The sequence below is a fragment of the Octopus sinensis genome, linkage group LG5 (genome assembly GCF_006345805.1).
Source record: "Octopus sinensis linkage group LG5, ASM634580v1, whole genome shotgun sequence".
NCBI classification, from domain to species: Eukaryota; Metazoa; Mollusca; class Cephalopoda; order Octopoda; family Octopodidae; genus Octopus; species Octopus sinensis.
In genome coordinates this window covers 43,842,464-43,865,861 of record NC_043001.1, presented here as the reverse complement: position 1 = coordinate 43,865,861, position 23,398 = coordinate 43,842,464, and the positions used below count along the sequence as shown (strand labels likewise).

At 33.0% G+C, this 23,398-nt stretch overlaps 1 protein-coding gene across 3 annotated transcripts in view; it reads left to right on the top strand.

Annotated features, from left to right (window-relative positions):
* Positions 1-23,398, top strand: part of LOC115212130 (CD63 antigen-like) — a 48,908-nt gene that overhangs the window by 24,414 nt on the left and 1,096 nt on the right. Inside the window, exons 7-8 of one of the 3 annotated variants that reach the window (XM_036503363.1) lie at positions 2,737-2,820; positions 13,644-13,724. In XM_036503363.1, coding sequence (XP_036359256.1) covers positions 2,737-2,820; positions 13,644-13,685 — 126 coding nt within the window. In that variant the 3' untranslated portion in view covers positions 13,686-13,724. Of the gene's footprint in view, positions 1-2,736; positions 2,821-13,615; positions 13,725-23,398 lie in introns of all 3 variants that reach the window. The other 2 variants (XM_036503361.1, XM_036503362.1) reach the window with 2 other exon arrangements.

Genomic DNA, 23,398 nt, shown 5'->3' with positions numbered 1-23,398 from the left:
CACTGTGTGGTACCTTGGGCAATTATCTTCCACTATAGCCCTGGGTTGACCAATGTCTTATATGTGAATTACATAGATAGAAACTATGTGGAAGCCTATATATATATATATATGGAGTTTAACTCAGGTATAATTCAAATACTTTTACTTCCAACACATGTTTCTACCTTTAAAAACAAGGAGTTACAACCTCTTTATTTGTGTGATTTTTTGCTACCCTGGTAACTATTTATCTATTTTTTCCATGTTAATTGTTAACAAGGGAAAAATACACTCATCTATATATATATATATAATATATATATATATATATAATATATATATATATATATATACATATATATATAATCATATATATATAAAAATATATTTATACATATATATATGTATGCGTATATATATATATATATATATATATATACGCACACACACACACACACACGCATACATACATATATATATATATCACCGTGACCAACCAGGCTATCAGATGTTGCTACACATCACTGTCACAATGCGCTTTGCATTGTTTTAGCCTTCAAATGGCACCACCCCGCTGGCTAAGCGAGCAGGCCATATATATATATATATACACACACACATATATCCTTTAAGTTCATTTATGTAGAAACATTTTGAATATGCATACAAAAGCTCCTATTTTATTATGCTGGCCACAGCCTAATGATACCAGCTAGCAATACCAATTTTTGGGGATTGCACTGAGTTGTGCCAATATAATGTAGGATAAATATAGTAATAATAATACTACCATTATTTAGTAATATTGTAGTAATAATAATAATACATCCATTTATGCATTAACGAATGCATGATCTACCCAATGTCCATGGATTCTACAGACTGTATTGCAATCATCCCAGGGATATGGACTATGATCTTAAGAAGTATGTGATTCATGGAAATGCATGTAGCAATACATTAAAATATCTATAAATTCCACCTAAGGATTATTGTTATTATTATTATTATTATTATTATTATTACTATATATATATATATATATATATTATATATATATATATACATATATATATATATACATATATATATAAAAATATATACATATATATATGTATGCGTATATATATATATATATATATATATATATATACGCACACACACACACACACACACACGCATACATACATATATATATATCACCGTGACCAACCAGGCTATCAGATGTTGCTACACATCACTGTCACAATGCGCTTTGCATTGTTTTAGCCTTCAAATGACACCACCCCGCTGGCTAAGCGAGCAGGCCATATATATATATATACACACACACACATATATCCTTTAAGTTCATTTATGTAGAAACATTTTGAATATGCATACAAAAGCTCCTATTTTATTATGCTGGCCACAGCCTAATGATACCAGCTAGCAATACCAATTTTTGGGGATTGCACTGAGTTGTGCCAATATAATGTAGGATAAATATAGTAATAATAATACTACCATTATTTAGTAATATTGTAGTAATAATAATAATACATCCATTTATGCATTAACGAATGCATGATCTACCCAATGTCCATGGATTCTACAGACTGTATTGCAATCATCCCAGGGATATGGACTATGATCTTAAGAAGTATGTGATTCATGGAAATGCATGTAGCAATACATTAAAATATCTATAAATTCCACCTAAGGATTATTGTTATATTATTATTATTATTATTATTATTACTATATATATATTATAATATATATATATATATATATCTCATCATCATCATCGTCATCATCGATTAACATCCACTTTCCATGCTGGCATGGGTTAGACAGTTTGGCTGAGGTCTGGAGAGCCAGCAGCTGCACCAGGCTCCAATCTGGTCAGGCAGAGTTTCTACAGCTGGATGTCCTTCCTAATGCCAACCACTCCGAGAGTGTAGTGGGAACTTTTTACGTGCTGCCACCACAGGAGCTAGTAGGACAGGCCTGGCAACGATCATGTTCAGATGGTGCTTTTCATGTGCCACCAGCACAGAAACCAGTAAGTGGGTGATGGCGTTGGTATTGATCAGTTGGTGCTTTTTACATGCCATCGGCACGGAAGCCAGTCAGGGGCCACCAGTCCCAGCTACGATATATATATATAATTGTTAAAGAGGACAACAAACATTAAGGCAAGGCAAACATCTCAAGTCGTATACAATATTATTACTGGAAAAAATTTAAAGTCTTACAGCTGTTTCTGGGATATCCCCAAGTATGGGATATTCCGTCATCAGAGACAAATAGGGAAAAATAGGGAAAATGAGAATGGTATATATTAATGAGATGACAACATAGAGGAAGGGGATAAAAGAATAAGGAGATGGAGAGAACAAAGAAAAAAGATGCATAAAAGCTCATAGTTCAACTTTCTGAAGTTGTAGAAAGAAGAGCATAAGTTACAGCACTTCCCTAGTGTACCTAATCATTTAGATCACCTGTGAACTAAAATATATATATTGATATGTGTATTTGTACACATCACTAAGCAGTGATGTGTACAAATACAAACTTGTTACCAATTCAATGTACTTGAAGCATATTCGAACCCATAAGAAAGCCATTCACTGTGTTTTGCCATGGAGAAAAATTCTGACAAATAGGTGTAAACACACCAAGTCAGCTTAAAGCACCTCCTACCCAGATTGATGAATAATATAATGACATCGTTTGTTCATGTATAATTTGTAATTATTTTTGTTTCAGAGTTGTTGGAATACAATACAGTCTTTATTAAACGAACAGAGTGGACTGATGATGGGAATTGGTGTAACAGTGCTAGGATTTGAGGTAAGTCATTGCAGCAAAGGGAACGATAACACTTGGATCACTACAATCTTGTTCTACTTTTCTAAACTTCTCACCATATTCTATCAAATTGTCAAAACCACTTTCAATTTTTCTAGTATTTTCATTATCATTATACTCATAATACTAATTCATTCCATTTGGACCCTGAAGCATTCATAGCTATCAAGATGATAGATAGCTTTAATCAGCTTATCAAGTTGACAAGAAAGAATCTTTGTATGATTGGTTAACCTGCTAGAAATAGAAGTTAAGTATCCTTGAAATCATATCATATTGTTTTAAATAAGAAATAGAGGAATTCTAAAAAGTAGTCCTTGACAGAGGTTATTTTAAGAGGAGATCCATTAAAATCACCTTTTCAAGATAATACTCTGGTCCATCTTCTATCAATGCATCACTTCTACAAGAGATACTTCAGTTCTCAGTTTTCATAGATCACCTGGTCAGTTTCTGTGAAAATGAGTCATACTTCTACATTGACAACCCATGTTGAGTAAGCTCAACAGTAGACACCAATAGAAAAACTGTTAGCTTAAACAAAGACCTTGCAAAGATGAAGGCTTGGGTAGGTGATTGGAAAATAACATTTGAGCCATCAAAATGTAAAGCAATGGTCCTGTCAAGGAAAATATAAACCCATCAAACCTTCCATAGCACTTTGGGAATTACAGACTGTGTATGAAAAAGCAGCTTGAGATTTTGGCCATCACCATAGACAGGGTCTCGTGTGGGAAGAACATATCCCCACTGTATGTAATAAGAAAGGCTTGAAATTCCCACTGTATGTAATAAACAAAGACTTGAAATATCACAAAAAAATTGCAAATGAGCTGAACATAGAAAGAGGAGCCATCATTTAATGAATCCAGATCCAAAACATTCTGATGTAAATAAGCTTTTGCTGGACAAATAAATACCTCACAGACTATGTATACTTATACGACTTACTACTGTCAAAAGGACAGCTCTTAAGATCATAGACATTATTGGAGCAGATGCTGCCAGAAAAATTCACAGTCAATACAGGAGACAAGTTGCAGCAATAATAGCTCTATACAAAATGTGTACACAGCACAGCTTATCAGAAAAACTCAGCAGCAATGTTCTGCAGCAGTACAAAATAAATTGTCTTTACAAAAACCAGTACATTGCACAGCTTCTCAACACTTAATACAAAGAGTTACACTCTAGACAGAGCCTTTTCTATTTAGCTATCGCAGTTTGGAACAAACTTCCATGGATAGTCAGAGGTTATCTCAAGCTTTCAAAGGCAGAGAGAATAAATAGTGTTTGTCATTCTCACATTGGCAATCCAGTGAAGAAGTCAATGTTCGTTTGGAAATTTATAACCAATGACAATTGTTCACTAATGCATTACATAAATTTAAAAAATATGCTTACAAAGGAATATGTATGTATTGATATATGTATATGTCTCTGTGTGTATTTGTGAGTGTGTATATATACATATATATTTGATGTATTTCTATGTCCATAGAAATACAGGTGGAGAAGGATTGTGCACGAGGGGACAGCCACTTTTGAGAAATCTCAAGTTGCACATGAGAAAGTAAGGAGGGATGTCAGGAAGGGCATCGCTGTTACACTTCCAGATGGAAAGGGTCTTCCTTTGATGCTGACATGCAATGTCTGTGCAAGACCCTGCCTCAGTAAAGCTGGACTCAAGAGTTTTCTTCGTAGTCATAAAGCAAGACAAATGAGTGACAACCTGGCCACTGGTGGTGGTGTAACATACCATACTAATCATATCTGTTGGGCATGTGAAAGAGAGTGTAATTCGGCAGGAGGACTTAAACGACATGCAAAGGTACATGAAGCCCAGTTACAACTACAGCCGGCTATTACCGGTAAAGGTTTTAGTTGCCAATTCTGTACAAGACATTGTAGATCTTTAGCTGGGCTAAAAAGTCACATTCGATCACAGCACCAGTAACAGTTAAGCTTCGTGCAATGGCCATACTCAATAACGAGGGGGCAGCCATAATAATATTTGATGTATATATATACATGTATGTATATATATTATATATACGTATATATATATATATGTATATATATATATATATATATATATATATATGTATATATTGAGAAAAAAGTCAGCAGAATTTTGGAAAAAAATTCCTTTTATTTCTTAATTATTATTAGTAGTTTCGTTCCTCTCTAGAGCTTGTCAAATACAAGCAAAATTGTATTTGACAAGTTCTAGAGAGGAACGAAAGTGCTAATACTAATGAAGAAATTCTGACTATTTTTCTCAGTATTCAATTCTGTAGATCATACCTAATACTCAATATATATATATATATATATATATATAATATACACATACATATATATTTACATATATACATATATATACATATATATATATAATATACATATATATATATATATATATATATATATTATATATATATATATATATATATATATATATATATATATATATATATATATATATATATATATATATATAGCATATATATGTATGCATATGTATGTATGTATGCATTCATACATGTATGTATGTTTACATACACGTCTGATATGTTCTTCGCTAAACTGTCCTGTGTCAATGACAGAACCTCTGCTGTTATTTAACATGCTATCCATAGGAAAGGACGAAACATACAGATGGTGTGCACTGGTCCATCCCAGAGGAAATTTCTATCTAGGAATAATACTACAGATAGTATCGTGGCATATAGACTATCCAGTTGCCCCAACAATTACTGCAAGGTAGTCTGCAGAAAATGTGAGACATCCAGCATTGAGTGCACCACCAAGAAATCACACATTCAAATCAAAGAACATATGCCCACAGGCATTTCAATCAAAAAACACCTAGGGAAGTGTTAGACCCAGCGTTTCAAGGTATCCATCAAGGCCACTCGATGCAACAGAGGCAATCTCAGAATCATAGAGGTTCTCCTTATCGACAAACTGAGACCAGCCATAAACAGAAAAGAACTACTTGAAGTAAACTGGTTACTGTAGCAACACTAGTATGCATATGCCACCCTCCTCCCCATCACATCTGAACAACTAATTTTTCCACCCTTCGTTTTACCGCATGCACTGAAGAAGGAGATCATAGTCTCAAAATGTAGTAATATAATGTAAAACTACAACTTTGTTTTGCTTTATTTTCTTTTTTACTATTTACTTTATACCTTCTCACATTGTTCTGGCCTTATCCAACAAGGCTCTTTAATGAAATATATATATATATATATACCGTATTTTAATGTGTATAAGGAATCTTATTTTGTCAAAAATTAAGTTTAAAAAATATGGGAGTTTCTTATACATGGATAGCATTATAGATATTAATAAATTACTTAATTCCTTGAACCGCAAATCTCCAAATTAGGGGGTTCCTTATACACATTAAAATACAGTATATATATATATATATATGTATGTATGTATATATAAGTATGAATGTGTTGACTGTTGCTAATGACCCCAGGAAATATTGCTCATGATGCATATATATATATATATATATATATATATATAAAACAGTTTGTCTTTATATATAATTATAAAATTTTAAAAAATGCTTTGGGATATTAATGGATCAATTTGTTCAGTAACTAAATATAGCACCGGATTATATTTTGTGCATGACAGATGGGAATTAAGTTTTGGATTTATAGGTGTTTCTTTTCGCTATTAGCTGAAACTATTTAAGCATATATGTAAACTGAGGTGAGAAAGACTTTATATCAGAATGTAAACACAGATGAAAGTGAACTTTATGTTAAAATGTCATATTAAACAGAGCACAAATTCAATCATATATTATACCACCAGGAATTATTCAATTGAGTAAATTCCTTTTCTGAAAATGGATTTCCTTTGTACTAATGTTAGAAATTATTATAACACCTCACTCATGACTCTTCAATACCCCTAGTACTGTCAGCACAATGGGCTATGAGCTTTCTCCAAACATCCCAATTTCTTGCTTTTCTCAATTCTAATTAAGCAGGCTCCCTTTTCTATCATATCGTCCTGGAACATACTGCGCTATGTCTTCCTTGGTCTTCCAGTCTGTTATTTTCCTCCTACTGGAATGTAGTCATTTATACATTTATCAGTAAATATACATTCACTTTATCCATCAACAGTCATACACCCTCAATCAAAGATGTTCATTTTTAAAACTCACACACACACATCACATGTACTTATATGAATGTCTTTCTCTCTCTTTTGCTTGTAGTTGGAAAATATGTTCAATACATTCAAAAAGCTTATATTAAAGTAACAGGCACAGTCATATTCACACATACTCGCACATTGATTTTGTTTAACACCCACACATAAGTTTTGATAAATATGTCCTTCAACAGACTCATTCAATCTAACAATCCTTACATTTTCATTAAAAAAATTCAATAAATTTTTTCTCCAAAGTATGCATGAGTATGCAGCTGATAAGAATTAAACCAACAACATTAGCCACACCCTTCATAAATAAAAGATTATCTCTGGGGCGTAAACGATGCATAGTAAGTAATACAAAATGTCTTACCATTTAATCTGCAATAACAGGCTTAAATCCTGACCAGCTTAACACAATCCAGCTGTTTAAAATGTATCCCCACTTGTAAAAGTCACCTTCAACCATCATTTAAAGTTTAAAAATACCATATATCACTAGTTTAGTGACTGAATGAGTGGATATCTGATTTTATTCAAATGACTAAAACAGATTGTGTATAAATTCCAACTGGAACAAGTATAACTGTTCACAATTGTAATAAAAGTACATAGTATTTTATTGGTTTCAGCCACTAAGAGTATGTATAACCATTCGGCTAATAAATTATTTTATTAATGTAAAGTAGCAAATATGAGATAACTACAAAATAATAGAAAAATTTTAATGTTTCTCAAATCACATGGATCCACACGTATGGCTTGTTGTAAAGTCCAGTTTTTTTTTTATAGTATCAACTGGATAAGAAACAATTTTTACTTGTGGATAAAATTTTCATCACAGGTAAATTTTCTAAGAAGGAAATGGGCTACTGTGTGTTCCAAACATGCCAAAGTAATCACTGCTACATAATTTTCATGAAACTGCCAATGAAATTGCTGGAGGGAACTATATTATCAGTAGGTACTGATATTACTGTGATCTCTTTACAACAGCTACTGTTGTGTACTTGGACTTCCGCCAAGGTCGACTTTGCCTTTCATCGCACTGGGGTCGATATAATCAACCTAATCCATTTGTCTGTCCTTGTTTGTCCTCTCTATGTTTAGCCCCTTGTGGGTAGTAAAGAAATAGGTACTTGGACTACATGCATATATACATATACATGTATACATACAGGCATATATACATACAAGCATACATGCATATATAACATATACATATATATATATGCACATATTTATATATTATTTATATTATTTATATATTTGTGTGTGTGTGTGAAACAACTCAAGAAATCTGCATCAAACACATGGGAAAATAATTACTTAATATTAGAACACATCTTGTTTCTGCAAACAAAACTCACAACTTGTTTCATAAACAAGACAGTAGTAATTCCATAATACTATTTCATGAGTACCATGAAGCTTTTGATTGGTTACTATTCTGAATGAATCAAGATATGAATCAGCAGAAAGAACAAAAAAAATTTCTTCATATTTTTATATATATTTTTGTGTGAGTTTGTTTATTTGCTTGTGTGTGCACATGTAGATATATATATGTGCATACTTGGGTATGTATGAATGTATGTATGAACGTATGTATGTATGTATGTATGTATGTATGTATGTATGTATGTATGTCATGCGCAGGGACATAGAAATAATCAGACTGAATACCCAATCGCACGGTTAAACCATTGGGAGTGAAGGACTCCTAGCCTTTGTTAGGGCATCCTTCTAGGAGAAGTTAACTCAGGTAACTGGGATAACTCCGACATAAAACCTACGGCTCAGTGGTTAATGATGATGTTGACTTGTTCTTTTCGGATTATGGCTGCTGTTGCTTAGTGAGTGGGATTGACTCAGTGCACAGCCTTTCCTCACTTTAAAAAAATCTCCTTGCACACGCATTGCACGATAACAACATTGATTAAGCTTCGTGCAATGGCCGTACTCAATAACGAGGGGGCAGCCACCATGTATGTATGTAAGGATGGATGGATGGATGGATGTTTGAGTGTGTGTGTGTTTGTGTATGTATGTATGAGTATAAGCAAAGGCAGAGCTGCTGTTTGTATGATTTTTGACAAAATTATTAGCTACATTTATCACAAAAAATTTATAGAAGCAAACCAGAGGTAGAAACCATCTGAGGACTCATGATGAAAATGCCATCAAACCTGTTATACTTATGTCTGCAATGAGAGAGTGGTTATTTGTGATATCAAGTTGATGATCACCATATGTACAAATGTGCATATGTATATATGCATGCTTGTATATATATATATATATATATATATATATATATATATGCATGTGTGTATATATATATATATATATATATATACATATACACACATATATATATGTATATACATATACATACATACATATATATATATATATATATATATATATATATATATATATATATATATATATATAATATATATATATATATATACGTATATATGTATATATGCATGTATATATATACATATATAATTAAAAAACAGAGAAAAAAGAAAAACAAAAACAAAAAAGCAAAAATAGGACGTAGCACAAGCAATGTATCAATATGACACTCGGAGAAGGAAAGGAATAGTTGTTTTATATTTCAAGCATAGCTCTTCTTCAGAAACAGGAAAAACAGAAAAGTCCACACGAAAGAAGGAAGAAGGAGGAAAAAAATTGTCCATAATCCATGTGCAATTATATTTCAGGTTATATATAATTATATATATATATATATATGTATTTATATACATATATATCGATTGTCAGTAAATCATAAATTAGAGTCAATCTCAAGTACAGGATGTAAGATGGAGTCAGATGTCAAAAATAATATATACTATAATTCATTACAGATGGCCACATGTTTCACTCTAAATGTGCTTATCAGATGACTGAGATAATTGCTTTATCTAATGGAATTCAAAGCTAAAATTGGAAGGACCTATTTGAAACCTGGATATTCTAAAAATGGATTGAGAAGATAAAGAAATTTTATATTATATTGAAAGGGGAGAGAAATAATGAGAGGCATGGGAAGAGAAATAATGTCTTGAAAGAGAGGATGCATGAAGTGCAACTAGAGCCAAAGTTCTTATTGATCTAAAATTTGTTGCAGGAGCAAAATATTTCATAGAATAGACAAACATGGAAGAAAGTGAAAGAAAGAAGATAGATGAAGTGGTGGCCATCTCGGATTACACTGTGTAACATGATTTTTGTCCTTGAGTAGTAACTGTTATTTCCTACTTGCTTACTCCTAGAAAGTATGAAAAATGGCTAATATTTCCATCAAATTTTGCTTTTGTTACACTTATTCAAGTCCCAAAGATTTCCTCTCAATGCATGGCTATGATGCTTGCCCACCACTCCTGCTCATGATCAGAGATGCACATATTGTCAGTCACTAAGTGGTTAAGGTCAAGCAACTGACAAGCAAATCTGTGGTATTAGGCAGAATATTTGTTATAATGATATTTCTGCTTCAGCAACTCAGGGTTGAAGCTGTCTAAAATGTAATGGAAGATAGGTCAGGTTCAAAACATAGATGTCCAGGTCACAAAAGCAAAGTTCAAAAGGAATAGTAGTCATTTCTTGTGATTCCTAGACAGAAGCAAATAGGAAATAACACTTACTGACCAAAGACAGACAAAAATAATAAAATGAAAATTTTGTTACACAGTGTTATAGATGCTATTAACTTCATGAATTTATTCTTTTTATTAATTCTTCAAATATTTTCCCTGTACCTTTCTTTCAAGTAAGTTTCAGTTTGAGATCCTTTCACCTCTTTTAAGAATTTATTTGTGAATGAAATAAATCATGTAAGTATAGATTATAGTATGGAAATATTTTATGTAATAATAATTCTATACAATGAAAGTTTGCTAACTCAGTAACATAGAATATCTTTCCTCTATCTTTTAGCCTTTTGCTTTATATTAAACTACTCAACACTCACCCTGTCTCAGTATTTTTCATCACTTCTTATTTTTACCATCTCTCTCTCTCTCTCTCTCTCTCTCTCTCTCTCTCTCTCTCTCTCTCTCTCTCTCTCTCTCTCTCCCTCTCTCTCTCCCTCTCTCTCTCCCTCTCTCAAGGTTTTCATCTCCCTTTTCCTTTTCTCCCTTTTTCTAGCTATCTCTAATGCTCTGTTTCTCATTCTCAATCTTTTACTCTTCTTACAAGTAGTCTCTCTGTCTCAGTTTCCAACACTGTTTGAGTCACTTGTTGCTATGACAACGATGTCTTTGCCAAGATGAAAGTTTCACTCTCCTCAGAGATGTAGATCATATATTTGAAAAATTTAAATTATGTCTTACTGTTCTTGAGGATTCTTTTGTTTGTCTTTTTTTTATATATATATTCTTTACCTAGAATTCTTTTTATGTCGTACCTCAGATTTTCCATATGTTGAAAATTAGCTCTATATATGAGTGTGTAACATTCTTACAGCATATTGCTTAATAGTAGCTAAAGTTTTATCAACCTGTTTATCAATCTAACTTTCTCAGACATTGTGTGAGTCTTATTGAAGAGTATATTCAATGCCATGTTCCTTTTTTTTTTTTTTGCTGTTTATTTCTTTCTATTACTACATAAAACTCTTTCCCCCTTCTCCCTCTTTCTTACAATCCCTATCTTCCCTTTTTCTATTTTTCTCTTTGATTTTCATTAAACCATTTAACATTCTCCCTACCACTGTTTTTTCCTTTTTCACTATCTCTCTCATTGTCTCTTTCAGGATTTACGTTTCCTCACTTCTTTCCCTCACTCTCATTATAATTAACTCCTATGCTCTATTTTTCTCACTCTTTTAATCTTCATCCCCAGTTTACATACATTCTTTTTTCTGTTCCTAACACTCTTGTATCTATAGTTGCTATGACAGCAGTAATGCAGTATAGAGTGTATGATAATCCTACAGTATAATAAAAACTGACCAATAAAACAGTGACAAGCGACTTAAGCCTTTTACATAGAGAGAATATTCTCAGTCTGATTCTTTCCATTTTTATCAAGCTTTCTACTAAATATTGGTACAAAGAAATATTTTTATTATAAAAGTAATATATTCAATCCTATAACTACTTTGGGAGCTTGTATATTTAAGTTAGTTTTAATATTTATTTTGATGTCCATTTTAGTGATATGAGGACTGGTCTTGTTTACTCTTTTATTCTTTTACTTGTTTCAGTCATTTGACTGTGTCCATGCTGGAGCACCGCCTTTAGTCAACTAAATCAACCCCAGGACTTATTCTTTGTAAGCCTAGTACTTATTCTATCGGTTTCTTTTGCTGAACCACTAAGTTATGGGGACGTAAACACACCAGCATTGATTGTCAAGCGATGTTGGGGGGACAAACACAGACACACAAACGTATACACCTACATATATACATATATATATATATATATATATATGTATAAAGATATACAATGGGCTTCTTTCAGTTTCCATCTACCAAATCCACTCACAAGGCTTTGGTTGGCCCAAGGCTATAGTAGAAGACACTTGCCCAAGGTGCCATGCAGTGGGACTGAACCTGGAACCATGTGGTTCAAAAGCAAGCTACTTACCACACAGCTACTCCTACGCCTGTGTGTGTGTGTCTGTAAAACTATTTTATGAACAAATTAAACCTAATTGTGTTCCTGATGTTTCAACTGCTTCCCTATAATTTTGGTTCATATACATCATGGTTCATATATATTAGGGTGTATATGAACCATGGATTGAAACATACTTCGGTAACATGGAGTATCATCAACAAAGCTTCTCTATACTTCAATAGTTCCTGAATCTGAAGACGTTGCTTTACTGAACAGTTCTAAATATTAAAACAGCCTGCAATATCAATTAGCCAGAGATCTGAGATATCAAGTTGTCTCAATGGGAAAAAAAATTCTTTTTAGACAGCTTCCAGAACTCCAAGAATTTAAGGCATATTAATTATTCAAATGCAAGGCAAATAAATTCAGCAAGAACTGTGAGATGGCTGTCTGTTGACATTGATTATACATCTAGACAGGGTGTTTTCCCTTACATCATAGCAGCTTAGTTAACATTAATAATATCTTGGGCCTCCACATAACCAACCGCATGTCCCAACTCAACCAAATAGAATCAGCCTAGCTGGTGTGTTGGTGTGTTGCTGACATATAGGTTGTGTCATCCCTTCCCTAATAATGCCTGGCCGATCATGTATCTGTGTCAAACCCCATGTAGTAATGTATTATCAATTCCTAATTACAGTAAGTTCTTACATTAACACACACACACACACACACATGCACATCACTCACACATGCACGCATACATATGCACGCATACATATGCACACACACACACACCACACACACACACAGAGGCATATATACATAAATTTTCTATGAAAAAGGGTCCTATCAGAAAAGTCCTCTCCCTTCATGGCACACACACAAAATTATTCTCTGATACCTATACATAAATCAAGCAACTAAACAAATTCGTTAAAAATTAATGGAAGCTTCTTCCTTTTCTTACATATTTCAATTTTTTTTTCTTTAAGATTCTTGTCTTTGTTATATCGCTTATAGAAGCCAATGCAGGTACATTCACCAAAGAAAAAAAGGCTTTAAAATGCCGGAGAGGATCCTGGAACTCTTTGAAAAAATATGGTATGTGGCTCAAAATGTTGCCAATGTACTATCAATAATATATATAAAAAAAAAAAAGAAAAACATTTAATTTTGAACAATAACCTCCAAACTCTGACTAATCATGAAGAGGTAAAACTTATCAAAGAATTCCGATAATAAAACTATGATTGGCCAACTCCTACTGAAAGGAATATTAATTGGAGTCATTTTGTCATGGATAACATTGAGTGCGTTAACTTGACTCAATAGATTTTTTTCTTCTGAGTAATTCTACCTAATTCAAGAATTACACATAGAAATTTAGCTTGAGAAGTAAGAACAGAGCCAATACCTTTCTAGTTCTTCCTAAAATAGAGAATAGGATAATGAGTCATTATGGTTAACATTTATTTTGAACTTTTAAAAAGTAAATGATCTGGGGAAAAAAAATACAAGGGTGTGTTGAGTTTCCCAAGGATGCAGTCCAAAATAGAATGATTTGGAAATACGTACAGTGAGAGCAGTAGTATGAGCTGCAGGCATGTAAGATGATGACCTGTGATATACACTCACAAGTTCAAAGGAGAAGACACATTTATAGTAGTGGCAGTGGTATGAGAGAGGGCACAACTCAATGACTCACAAGTGGTTGAAATATACTGGTAGACATAGTAATGCATGAGTGATGTTACTACCAGAAGTTGTACTGTAAATCAGTGTTTAAAATACCTCCTTTGGACATGACTGACCATGGGATTGCACCTAGAAAGTTCCCCTACGAGGCACAAGTTTGGACAAGGTTGTTTATGGAAAACCAGCAATTGCCCATGCATACTGGCCTCCTTTCTTCATGCTACTAATGTTATCCAAGAGAAAGGGAAAGGCCTATACAGTTTGGCACCAGTGATGTTGCAACTCATTTTTACAGATGAGTGAATTGGAGTGACATAAAATAAAGTGTCTTGCTCAAGGCTACAACATAAAGTTTGATCCAAGAACCAAACTCACTACCTCATGATTGTGAGCCTGATGATCTAACCACTGAGCCACACACCTTCACATAAATCAGTGGTTTAACTTTAAATGGCTGTGATGTATAAAGTTCATAGAAGAGAAATGACGGAGTTAAATTACTTTCAGTGCATTATTAGTATTTATTTGTTTTAGTTTTACATAGATGAAAAACAAAGTTGAAACAAATATAGAGAGGGACTGAACTAGTTGCAGTCAATGTCATATTTTACTGAATCAAGATCATGTCTATTACCCTTAACATGTAAATAACATTGGCTTTTAACTTTTGCATGAAGCCAGAATTACTGGGGTGAGCACACTCAATTAGAGTGGCTCCTTTACTTCTTTATTGTTTCTGGATGGATGGAAAACAAAGCTGACACCAGCAAGCTTTGAATTCAGAACATAAAGGTATGTTAGTAACTACCACAAGGCATTTCGTCTGGTACTCTACTAATTTTATCCTTAGCATGATAATAATATTGAATTCTAATATTGATACAAAGCAAAACATTTGTGGGTAGAGGAGAGCATTGTCAATTGAATGGTATTTATTTGATGTAACCAAGATGGAATTCAGCAGAAAACAAAGAAATATTGTTGGACACCTTTAGTATGCTAGTAATATTATATTATTGATAAGTGTATTATATAACAATAAAATTTCTTATTGAACTATACCTTCATAATGTTATCAAGTATACATTTGTAGATACTGGGGGTTTATTTTATTTTTATATTTATCAAATCTAGACCTTGAAATAAGTCATCATTAAAGTTTTAAGGGACTCTTTGTCTTTTTGAATGGATATGATTTTCTGATTATAAATTTAACATTGCAATCTTCAATTTACTTTCCTTTTACATAAAGACAGATAATTTTGCTCATGTTTAAACTAATAAATTTCAAGCAAAAGTGAATCATTAAAAACTTCTGTCAAGCAACCTCACCATGAGTTTTAGTCAATGAACTCTACAAATGCTAGAAAATAGTAAGAACAGAATGTTCATCTCCATTGTAACCATTTCATCAAATGCCTTAAAATAGAGTTAGATGTTATTCAGAGCATCTTATTTATTATCTATAACATGCAATTTGCTACATCAAATGCAGTCTCTTATTTCACATATGCTATTAGATGTTTGGCCATTAAAAATCAAGCTAAATAATCAGGAAGAAATAAATCCATATCACATGCTCACTTTTGCTAATGGCTGCCCATTGAATCCAATAATAACCATCTCCTTCATTTCTGAATCCTTTCATAACTAGTTAGATCATACATACATACATACATACATACATACATACATACATACATACATACATACATACATACATACATGTATACATACATATGTGTCTATGTATGTATACACACACATGCATTAATGTATGCATAGATACATATGTATCTATGTATGTATGTATATGTAGGTATGTAAATATGTGTATATATATATACCTATCTTTTATCTTTTACTTGTTTCAGTCACATATATATATATATATATTATATATATATATATATATATATATATATATATATAATATATATATATATATATATAATATATATATATATATATATATATATATATATATATATATATATGTGACTGAAACAAGTAAAAGATAAAAGATAGGTATATATATATATACACATATTTACATACCTACATATACATACATACATAGATACATATGTATCTATGCATACATTAATGCATGTATATATATATATATATATATATATATATAGTGAAAGCACATGGCTTAGTGGTTAGGGGCATTTGGCTCACAATCGTAAGGTCATGAGTTCAATTCTCAGCAACATGTTGTGTCCTTGAGCAAGACACCTTATTTAACATTGCTCCAGTTCACTCAGCTGGCAAAAATGATTAGTACTTGTATTTCAAAGGGCCAACCTTGTCATACTCTGTATCATGCTGAATCTCCCTGAGGACTAAGTTAAGGGTACACGTGTCTGTGGAGTGCTCAGCCAATTGCATGTTAATTTCATGAGCAAGCTGTTCCATTGATCATATTAGCTGGGACCCTCGTCATCATAACTGACAGAGTGCTCCTTTTATATATATATATATATATCCAAAAATTAAGGAATGGAGTAGATAAAATCCAGGCTACATATGCTTCATAGCAAGTGGAACCTTGGAAGAAGTAAATTATCCAACCAATAGGTAGACTGCATGCTACTCTTCAGGCCAAGGCATTTCAGTTGAATCCTCAGGTTAACACAGGATCTCCCAAAAGCAATGTAAACTGCATATAACCCTTGACCTAAAGAGTAGCTTGCGGTCTACTCCTTGTTTGGATAATTTACTACTTCTTATTTCTTTACTGCCCACAAAGGGCTACACACAGAGGGGACAAACAAGGACAGACAAATGGATTAAGTCGATTATATCGACCCCAGTGTGTAACTGGTACTTATTTAATCAACCCTGAAAGGATGAAAGCAAAGTCGACCTCAGCAGAATTTGAACTCAGAACATAGCAGCAGACGAAATACCACTAAGCATTTTGCCCAGCATGCTAACATTTCTGCCAGCTCGCCACTTTCATGATTTACTACCTCTGAGGTTCCACTAGCTGGATTTTATTTACTCCATTCCCTAATTTTTGAATGTTTATTCACATATAAAACACCCTGTTGCTAACCATGAACTATTAAATTAACTTTTTTCAGCTTATCATACTTCGATATGGGAAAAATTCACAACCTTTTATGCCAATAAAGCATTATTGTTCCGGAAAGTTGTATTTTATATCTTCTACGGATTGCTTGAAGTTTACTAACTTCCTACACCTTGATCCTTGGATCTTACTTTTACATATCTATCTATCGAAATTTGTGTGTGTGTGTGTGAAGGGTGCTGAAAAGTTCCTGGCTTTAAAGTTATCATGAAAGGCCTGGCTGGAGGCCCAACCTTCCAAGTTCTCTTACAACACTTAGAAAAACTGAAGGACTGCTGCAATAAATGTGTGAATCTGAGAGGGGAATATGTTGAGTAAAATCATAAATAACTGATCCTCCTGTATTTTCTTTTACCCAAAGTCAAGAACCTCTCAGCACCCATTGTATAATACAGGGTGCTATTAATAAACCGTCGTCTAAATCACGCAAAAATGAAAATAACACTGACATCTCATTTTAACAGATATATTTACCAAAATTACATAAAAATATCTTGAAATACTAATGAGTAAATTTATTCAATAAAATTGCCAGCCTCCAGACGACTTCAGAATCTTCTGCAACTCTTATGGTGAATGCTGCCATAATCCTTGCCTTCAGTTCATCTTTGGTGTTACAAGAAGTTTTGTTGGTCTCTCACTCAACTGTGCCCACACATAATAACCAAGGGGGTTGCAGTCTAGAGAGTTAGGTGGCCAGATGTTAAGGGTGATTTGGTCACAGAAATTGTCTCACAGCCATGACTGGATTCTCCTGTTTGTGTGGCATGGTGCAGAGTTCTGTTACCAAACACAGGGTCTTCTGGCAGCCACCCTCTTGAGCCAAGGCAGCACTACCTCCTCAAAGCACTTAATGTAGGCCTCCTTGTTGAGTCTGAAGCCATGGGGAAAGATGAATGGAGGCATAACACCACCATCACTAGTGATCACTCCAAACACCATGATGTTGACTGGATGTTTGATTTTTATCACTCTCAGTACATGTCCTCAGATTGACACCCAAACACTCTGAAATGTTTGTAATGGAGCTTCTAGCATGAATGCTAAGCAGTACAACATATTATTTCCAAATTTCTGGTTGAGTGAATTGCACCATGGATTGCATCATGGTGCTGTTTTTCTCACAGATGGTGCCCAACTGACTCCACTATACTGTGTAGTCAACAAAATCCAAAACAAACAATGCATATACACAAAATTAAAAATGTAAAATGGCGGCAATTTACCCATCGCACCCTGTATGTATGTGTGAGAGACCATGCAAAAATGTGAACTGATGTATGTTGTTACAAGTACATTGTTTGTTGCCCTAAAAAGATATACCAAAAATCCCTTATTGTGCCTCAAATAGACATTAGTTCCATGAATCTGCTCATTATTTTGCTATGATATGAAATTTTTCTGTCAAACTTAAATTATAATTTTAAATATTTACTGCAGCTGTTTTCAAATTACTGAGAACTAGCTTGAGACCACAATACAGCAGTAACCTTAAGCACTTACTATATATATAGTCTGATTATATAATACAAATGAAGGCACTCATTTGCCAAAACTCTATAAGCTAAATCTGGGAATGCACTTTCAATGTAACCAAAGGAATAAGCATACCATTGGCATCAACACTTGAGAAGATCAAGCATCAAACAGACACCATTGGAATAATTTTAATTGCCTATGGCATTGTGACCAAGCATTCATCTTCCTTAAAAATGTTCCTTCAGTACCAAATACTTTGATTCTTTTTAACACTTTCAACTGTATGGGTGTGAGGAAAACTAATACTCCACACAGCACTTGAAGTAATGAATTGATTAATGATATATAAGTAATTATTTCTAGCCTTGCTCAAAAATAACGTTGGGATTATAAACATATGGGGCTTGCAACTGAGAGATTGAAACTTGATCTAGCTGGGTCTCAGCTTCAGTTCAGTCATACCCATGCATTCTTTTTCTGCTTTGGTTTTGGTACAACTGGAATCTTTAATTCCATTCAGTTTTTCAGTGGAGAGGATTTGAATTGAATATTGATTAATATAAAAACAAGTGTAACTTTCTTTTCTTTTGAGGAAATTTTGAATTGGTAAAACAAATACGTTTTCATAAAGTACAAATAGCATGGAAAATTCTGAAAATGAAATTCAAACAGCAACTGAAATTAAATAAAATTATTTAAAAATGTATCTGAATTTATCAATATAAATTGAAATAAGCTACTAATAAAAAAAAATTAATAATAAAACCTCAATTCCAATTTCAGTTTGTAAAATTTTCCATTCAATTCTGCATTTGTGAAAATATCTATAATTTATTAAGTTGGAATCTTAACTTGAGAAATTTACTTTAAAAAAGGTGAATTAAATAATAATACTCATCTCAGGTTTCTACATCCAACATAAGTTGTTTGATAAACATTTCTGTTCTAAAGATTATTATTTTAATCCTTTATTTATCTTAGTTCTATTTCAGAAATAATGTTTGTTCCTTTAAAAGCAGTTATGATTGTATTTGACTACAGTCAGCACAAGAATAATTTTAAACTAAATAATTAAAACTTTGAACCTTATTATTATTTTACTTTTGTTTATTTTCATTTTATTTTCATGTTTTATTGTTGTTTATTATCTTAGAAAATGCAAGCCTATGTAGCTGTTTATCATATGACAGTTTTAATGTGCCGCAAGAGATGGCACTTGAGTAGTTTTCAGTTTTATTTTCTGGTAGACTTAAAATCTAAGATTTCCAAATATTATGTAAATGTAAAGGAAATGAAAATATCTTCACCCTAGAATTGAAACCAGGCCACAAGTTTGGTTAGTGGAATGCTTACAGTCAATCTGTGGTATGCATGCAATTTGCATTTAGAAAAGATATTACTTTATCTATTTGCATATTGTTTTTATTGGTGGGATGCTGAAATCTAAATGCATATCTATGTATAAGCAAATTTATGTATGTATGTATGTATGTATGTATGTATGTATGTATGTATGTATGTATGGATGGATGGATGGATGGATGGATGGATGGAGGGAGGGAGGGAGGGAGGGAGGGAGGGAAGGAGGGATGTCTGAACATGTGTGTAGAATACAATATGGATGGCCAAATGATTAAGAAGTTCATTTCATAATTATGAGGTCTTGGGTTTGTTTAGAATGCAAAGATGGACGAAATGCTACTGCAAGCATGCTAACTATTCTGCCAGCTTACCACTTTTTCCATTCTGAGAATTTTAACATATAGTTATAAGCTCATATCTTATTGCAAGCCCATATGTTGCTTCTGAACATTCTCATTATGAGGATCCTTCACCATCCTCATCATCGCCACTATTTAACATCCATTTCCCACACTGGTATAAGCTGGATGGCTCAACAGAAGCTGGTGAGGCAGTGACTATGCCAAGTCTTGATGTCTGTATTGGCATGGTTTTTATGGCAATGTGTCCTTTGTAATGCCAACCATTTTTCAGTGTGCATTGGGTGCTTTTTATGCAGCATTGGCATCCATGAGGCCACCAAGTAACTTGTAAGACATTTCTACTGAGTTGGGGAGTAGTATTGAGGGAGATGACTTTAAGCCAGGTGATGAGAGGTTGAAGTATGACAGGGGGACAGAAACAAGTGTCATGCTGTTGGAAGAAGAAAAAAAGAGGAGAGAAAAAGCTGGTGAGGGAAATGTGTCAGGATATACACTCAAGGGAGGAGAATATAAATGAAGTGGTACATTTGCATGAGTATGTGCGTGTGTGTGCATGGTGTGTGTGTGTGTGTGCGGTGCACATGTGCATATATGTGTGTCATGCATGTGTGTGTGTTGTGCACATGCATCTATGTGTGCACATGCATCTATGTGTGTGCACACACATGCATGTGTGTGTGTGTGTGTGTCTCCATAGACTTTATGAATTCCTTTCAACCAAGCAAATGTGTCTCTGTTATGGTAAGATTTTGCTGACCCTGTTTGACCATATGTTGTCATAGCTGAGCTTTTTCTTTTCAACATATGCAACCTGCAAATTTGTCATGTTTGCAAATTCTTGAGCTGAGAATGATCAGTAAAATTATCAAACTGAAGATACACTGTTAAGAGAATGAATTTCCATTAAGAAAGAACCTACTGATGGGTATTTTTTCTATTTAGAATTTTAAAATATTATGCTAGTCTATACACATTCAGTGAACTTGAAAATTATTTTTGAGATCATACAAACTGTTGTACTAAATTACAAGTGAAAATCATGATTAATTTAAAAGAATATATAAAGGTCTGTCCAAAGCAACCCAATCTTCTGATAAAACAAAACAAAATTCTTACTTTTCTCACAGTTTAATCAGATTTTTTTTCAAAATAGTTCCCTTCACTGCTCCAAATATGCTTTGTTGTTTTGAATGGCCTCCTGGAATGCATTTTCAGGGGTAGTGTACAGTTCTCATATCAAATAAAGATTATCCTTTCAGGGCAGATCTCTCAACTTTTGGAACAAAAGTGTCTGCAGGGGTCAAATCTATAGAACAGAGTTGCTGAGCACAAGGGCCATTAAAGTTATAGATAAGAGCTGACACATAAGCAGGTACACAGTCATTGTACAGCATTCAGGTTTTGCCATACATTCTCTCTCAGACACTTCATGGCATCCAAGTAAAACTCTCCAATGATCATCTGATCACATGAAACAAACTCATGGTAAATAACACCCTTCCACATTTGAGCAGCTCTCCAGCATGTATTTTTGTACATGTGGAAATGCTATTCTAATTCACTGTGGCAAATACCTTTTAATTTTGATGTCAAAACTATACACCCACATTTCCTCAGCCATTATAACATATTTTAGAAAGTTTTCTTTGACATTCAGACAATCAAACAGCTTTTGACCCACTGTGACTTGGTTCAATTTCTGTTCATAACTTTTGCTACAACTTAATGCATCTTCAATTTATCTTCTTCCAAAATCAGGTGGAACAAACTTTTGCAGATGTCTCAACCTTTGGAAACTTCAAAGACAATGAAACAATGATTTTCATGGATTGTATCGTTTACTTATACAATGTGATAATTTTCTGTTGTCATGAAAGTTCATCCAAATTTCGGACCGTCTTGCAAAGATGTTTTTCCCTATTTGGAAAGCTGCTTCCACACATCTCAAACAATTCTGTTATAGGCTTATTGCATCATTAGAAAAGTCTCTATAAGTTTTATCCCAAATTAATATTAATGTAAATATGTTGCTCTTCCAAATCGCTCATTGTTCAAATACATTGACATAAATTCACTTTAGTACATGTAAATCAATGACAATTATTAGATTGATAGTCAAGCTCACCTATATAGAACATTTCACACTCTAACAGCTTATCGGTATGCTGTTTTAAATGTCTATTTTCTTTTCAAGTAGACCGCATATGTATGAAATGTTTGTTTATGTAAAATATCAAAGGCTTCCTTATTGTTACAAGTGTTATAGTTGTGTTATAGCCTGTGGATATTTGGAAATAGATATAAAGGAAACACATTGAAAGACACATTTGATCAACATTTATAGTTATGACCATCAAATCATTATTATGAAACATTTTGTTTTACACGATTCACTTTTAAAGGTAATATATATATAAATGATGGGGAAGAGACAGCAACATTAAGTGACTATATAGAAACATCTTCAGTAGTTTATGCTCCTTTTTTTCTGTTTATTTTTTTCTCGTTTTCAATTTAAATGACTAATTAAATATATTATACAATAGAAATTGAATAATCAGTTTTTTTTTATTCTAGGAAATAGTTCATTGGTAGCTTTTAGTTATTTGTTGCAGTTATTAACTTCAGTGTTGTCTCTGATAAAATGATAACCAAGCAATTCATAATTTTAGTCAATACAGAGTTCAAATGGTTATTGTTTCTATACTTTTTGATTAGTTTTATAGAAGAAAAAATATTCATCTCTTTTTCCACATTATGTAAAACAAAAATAATGT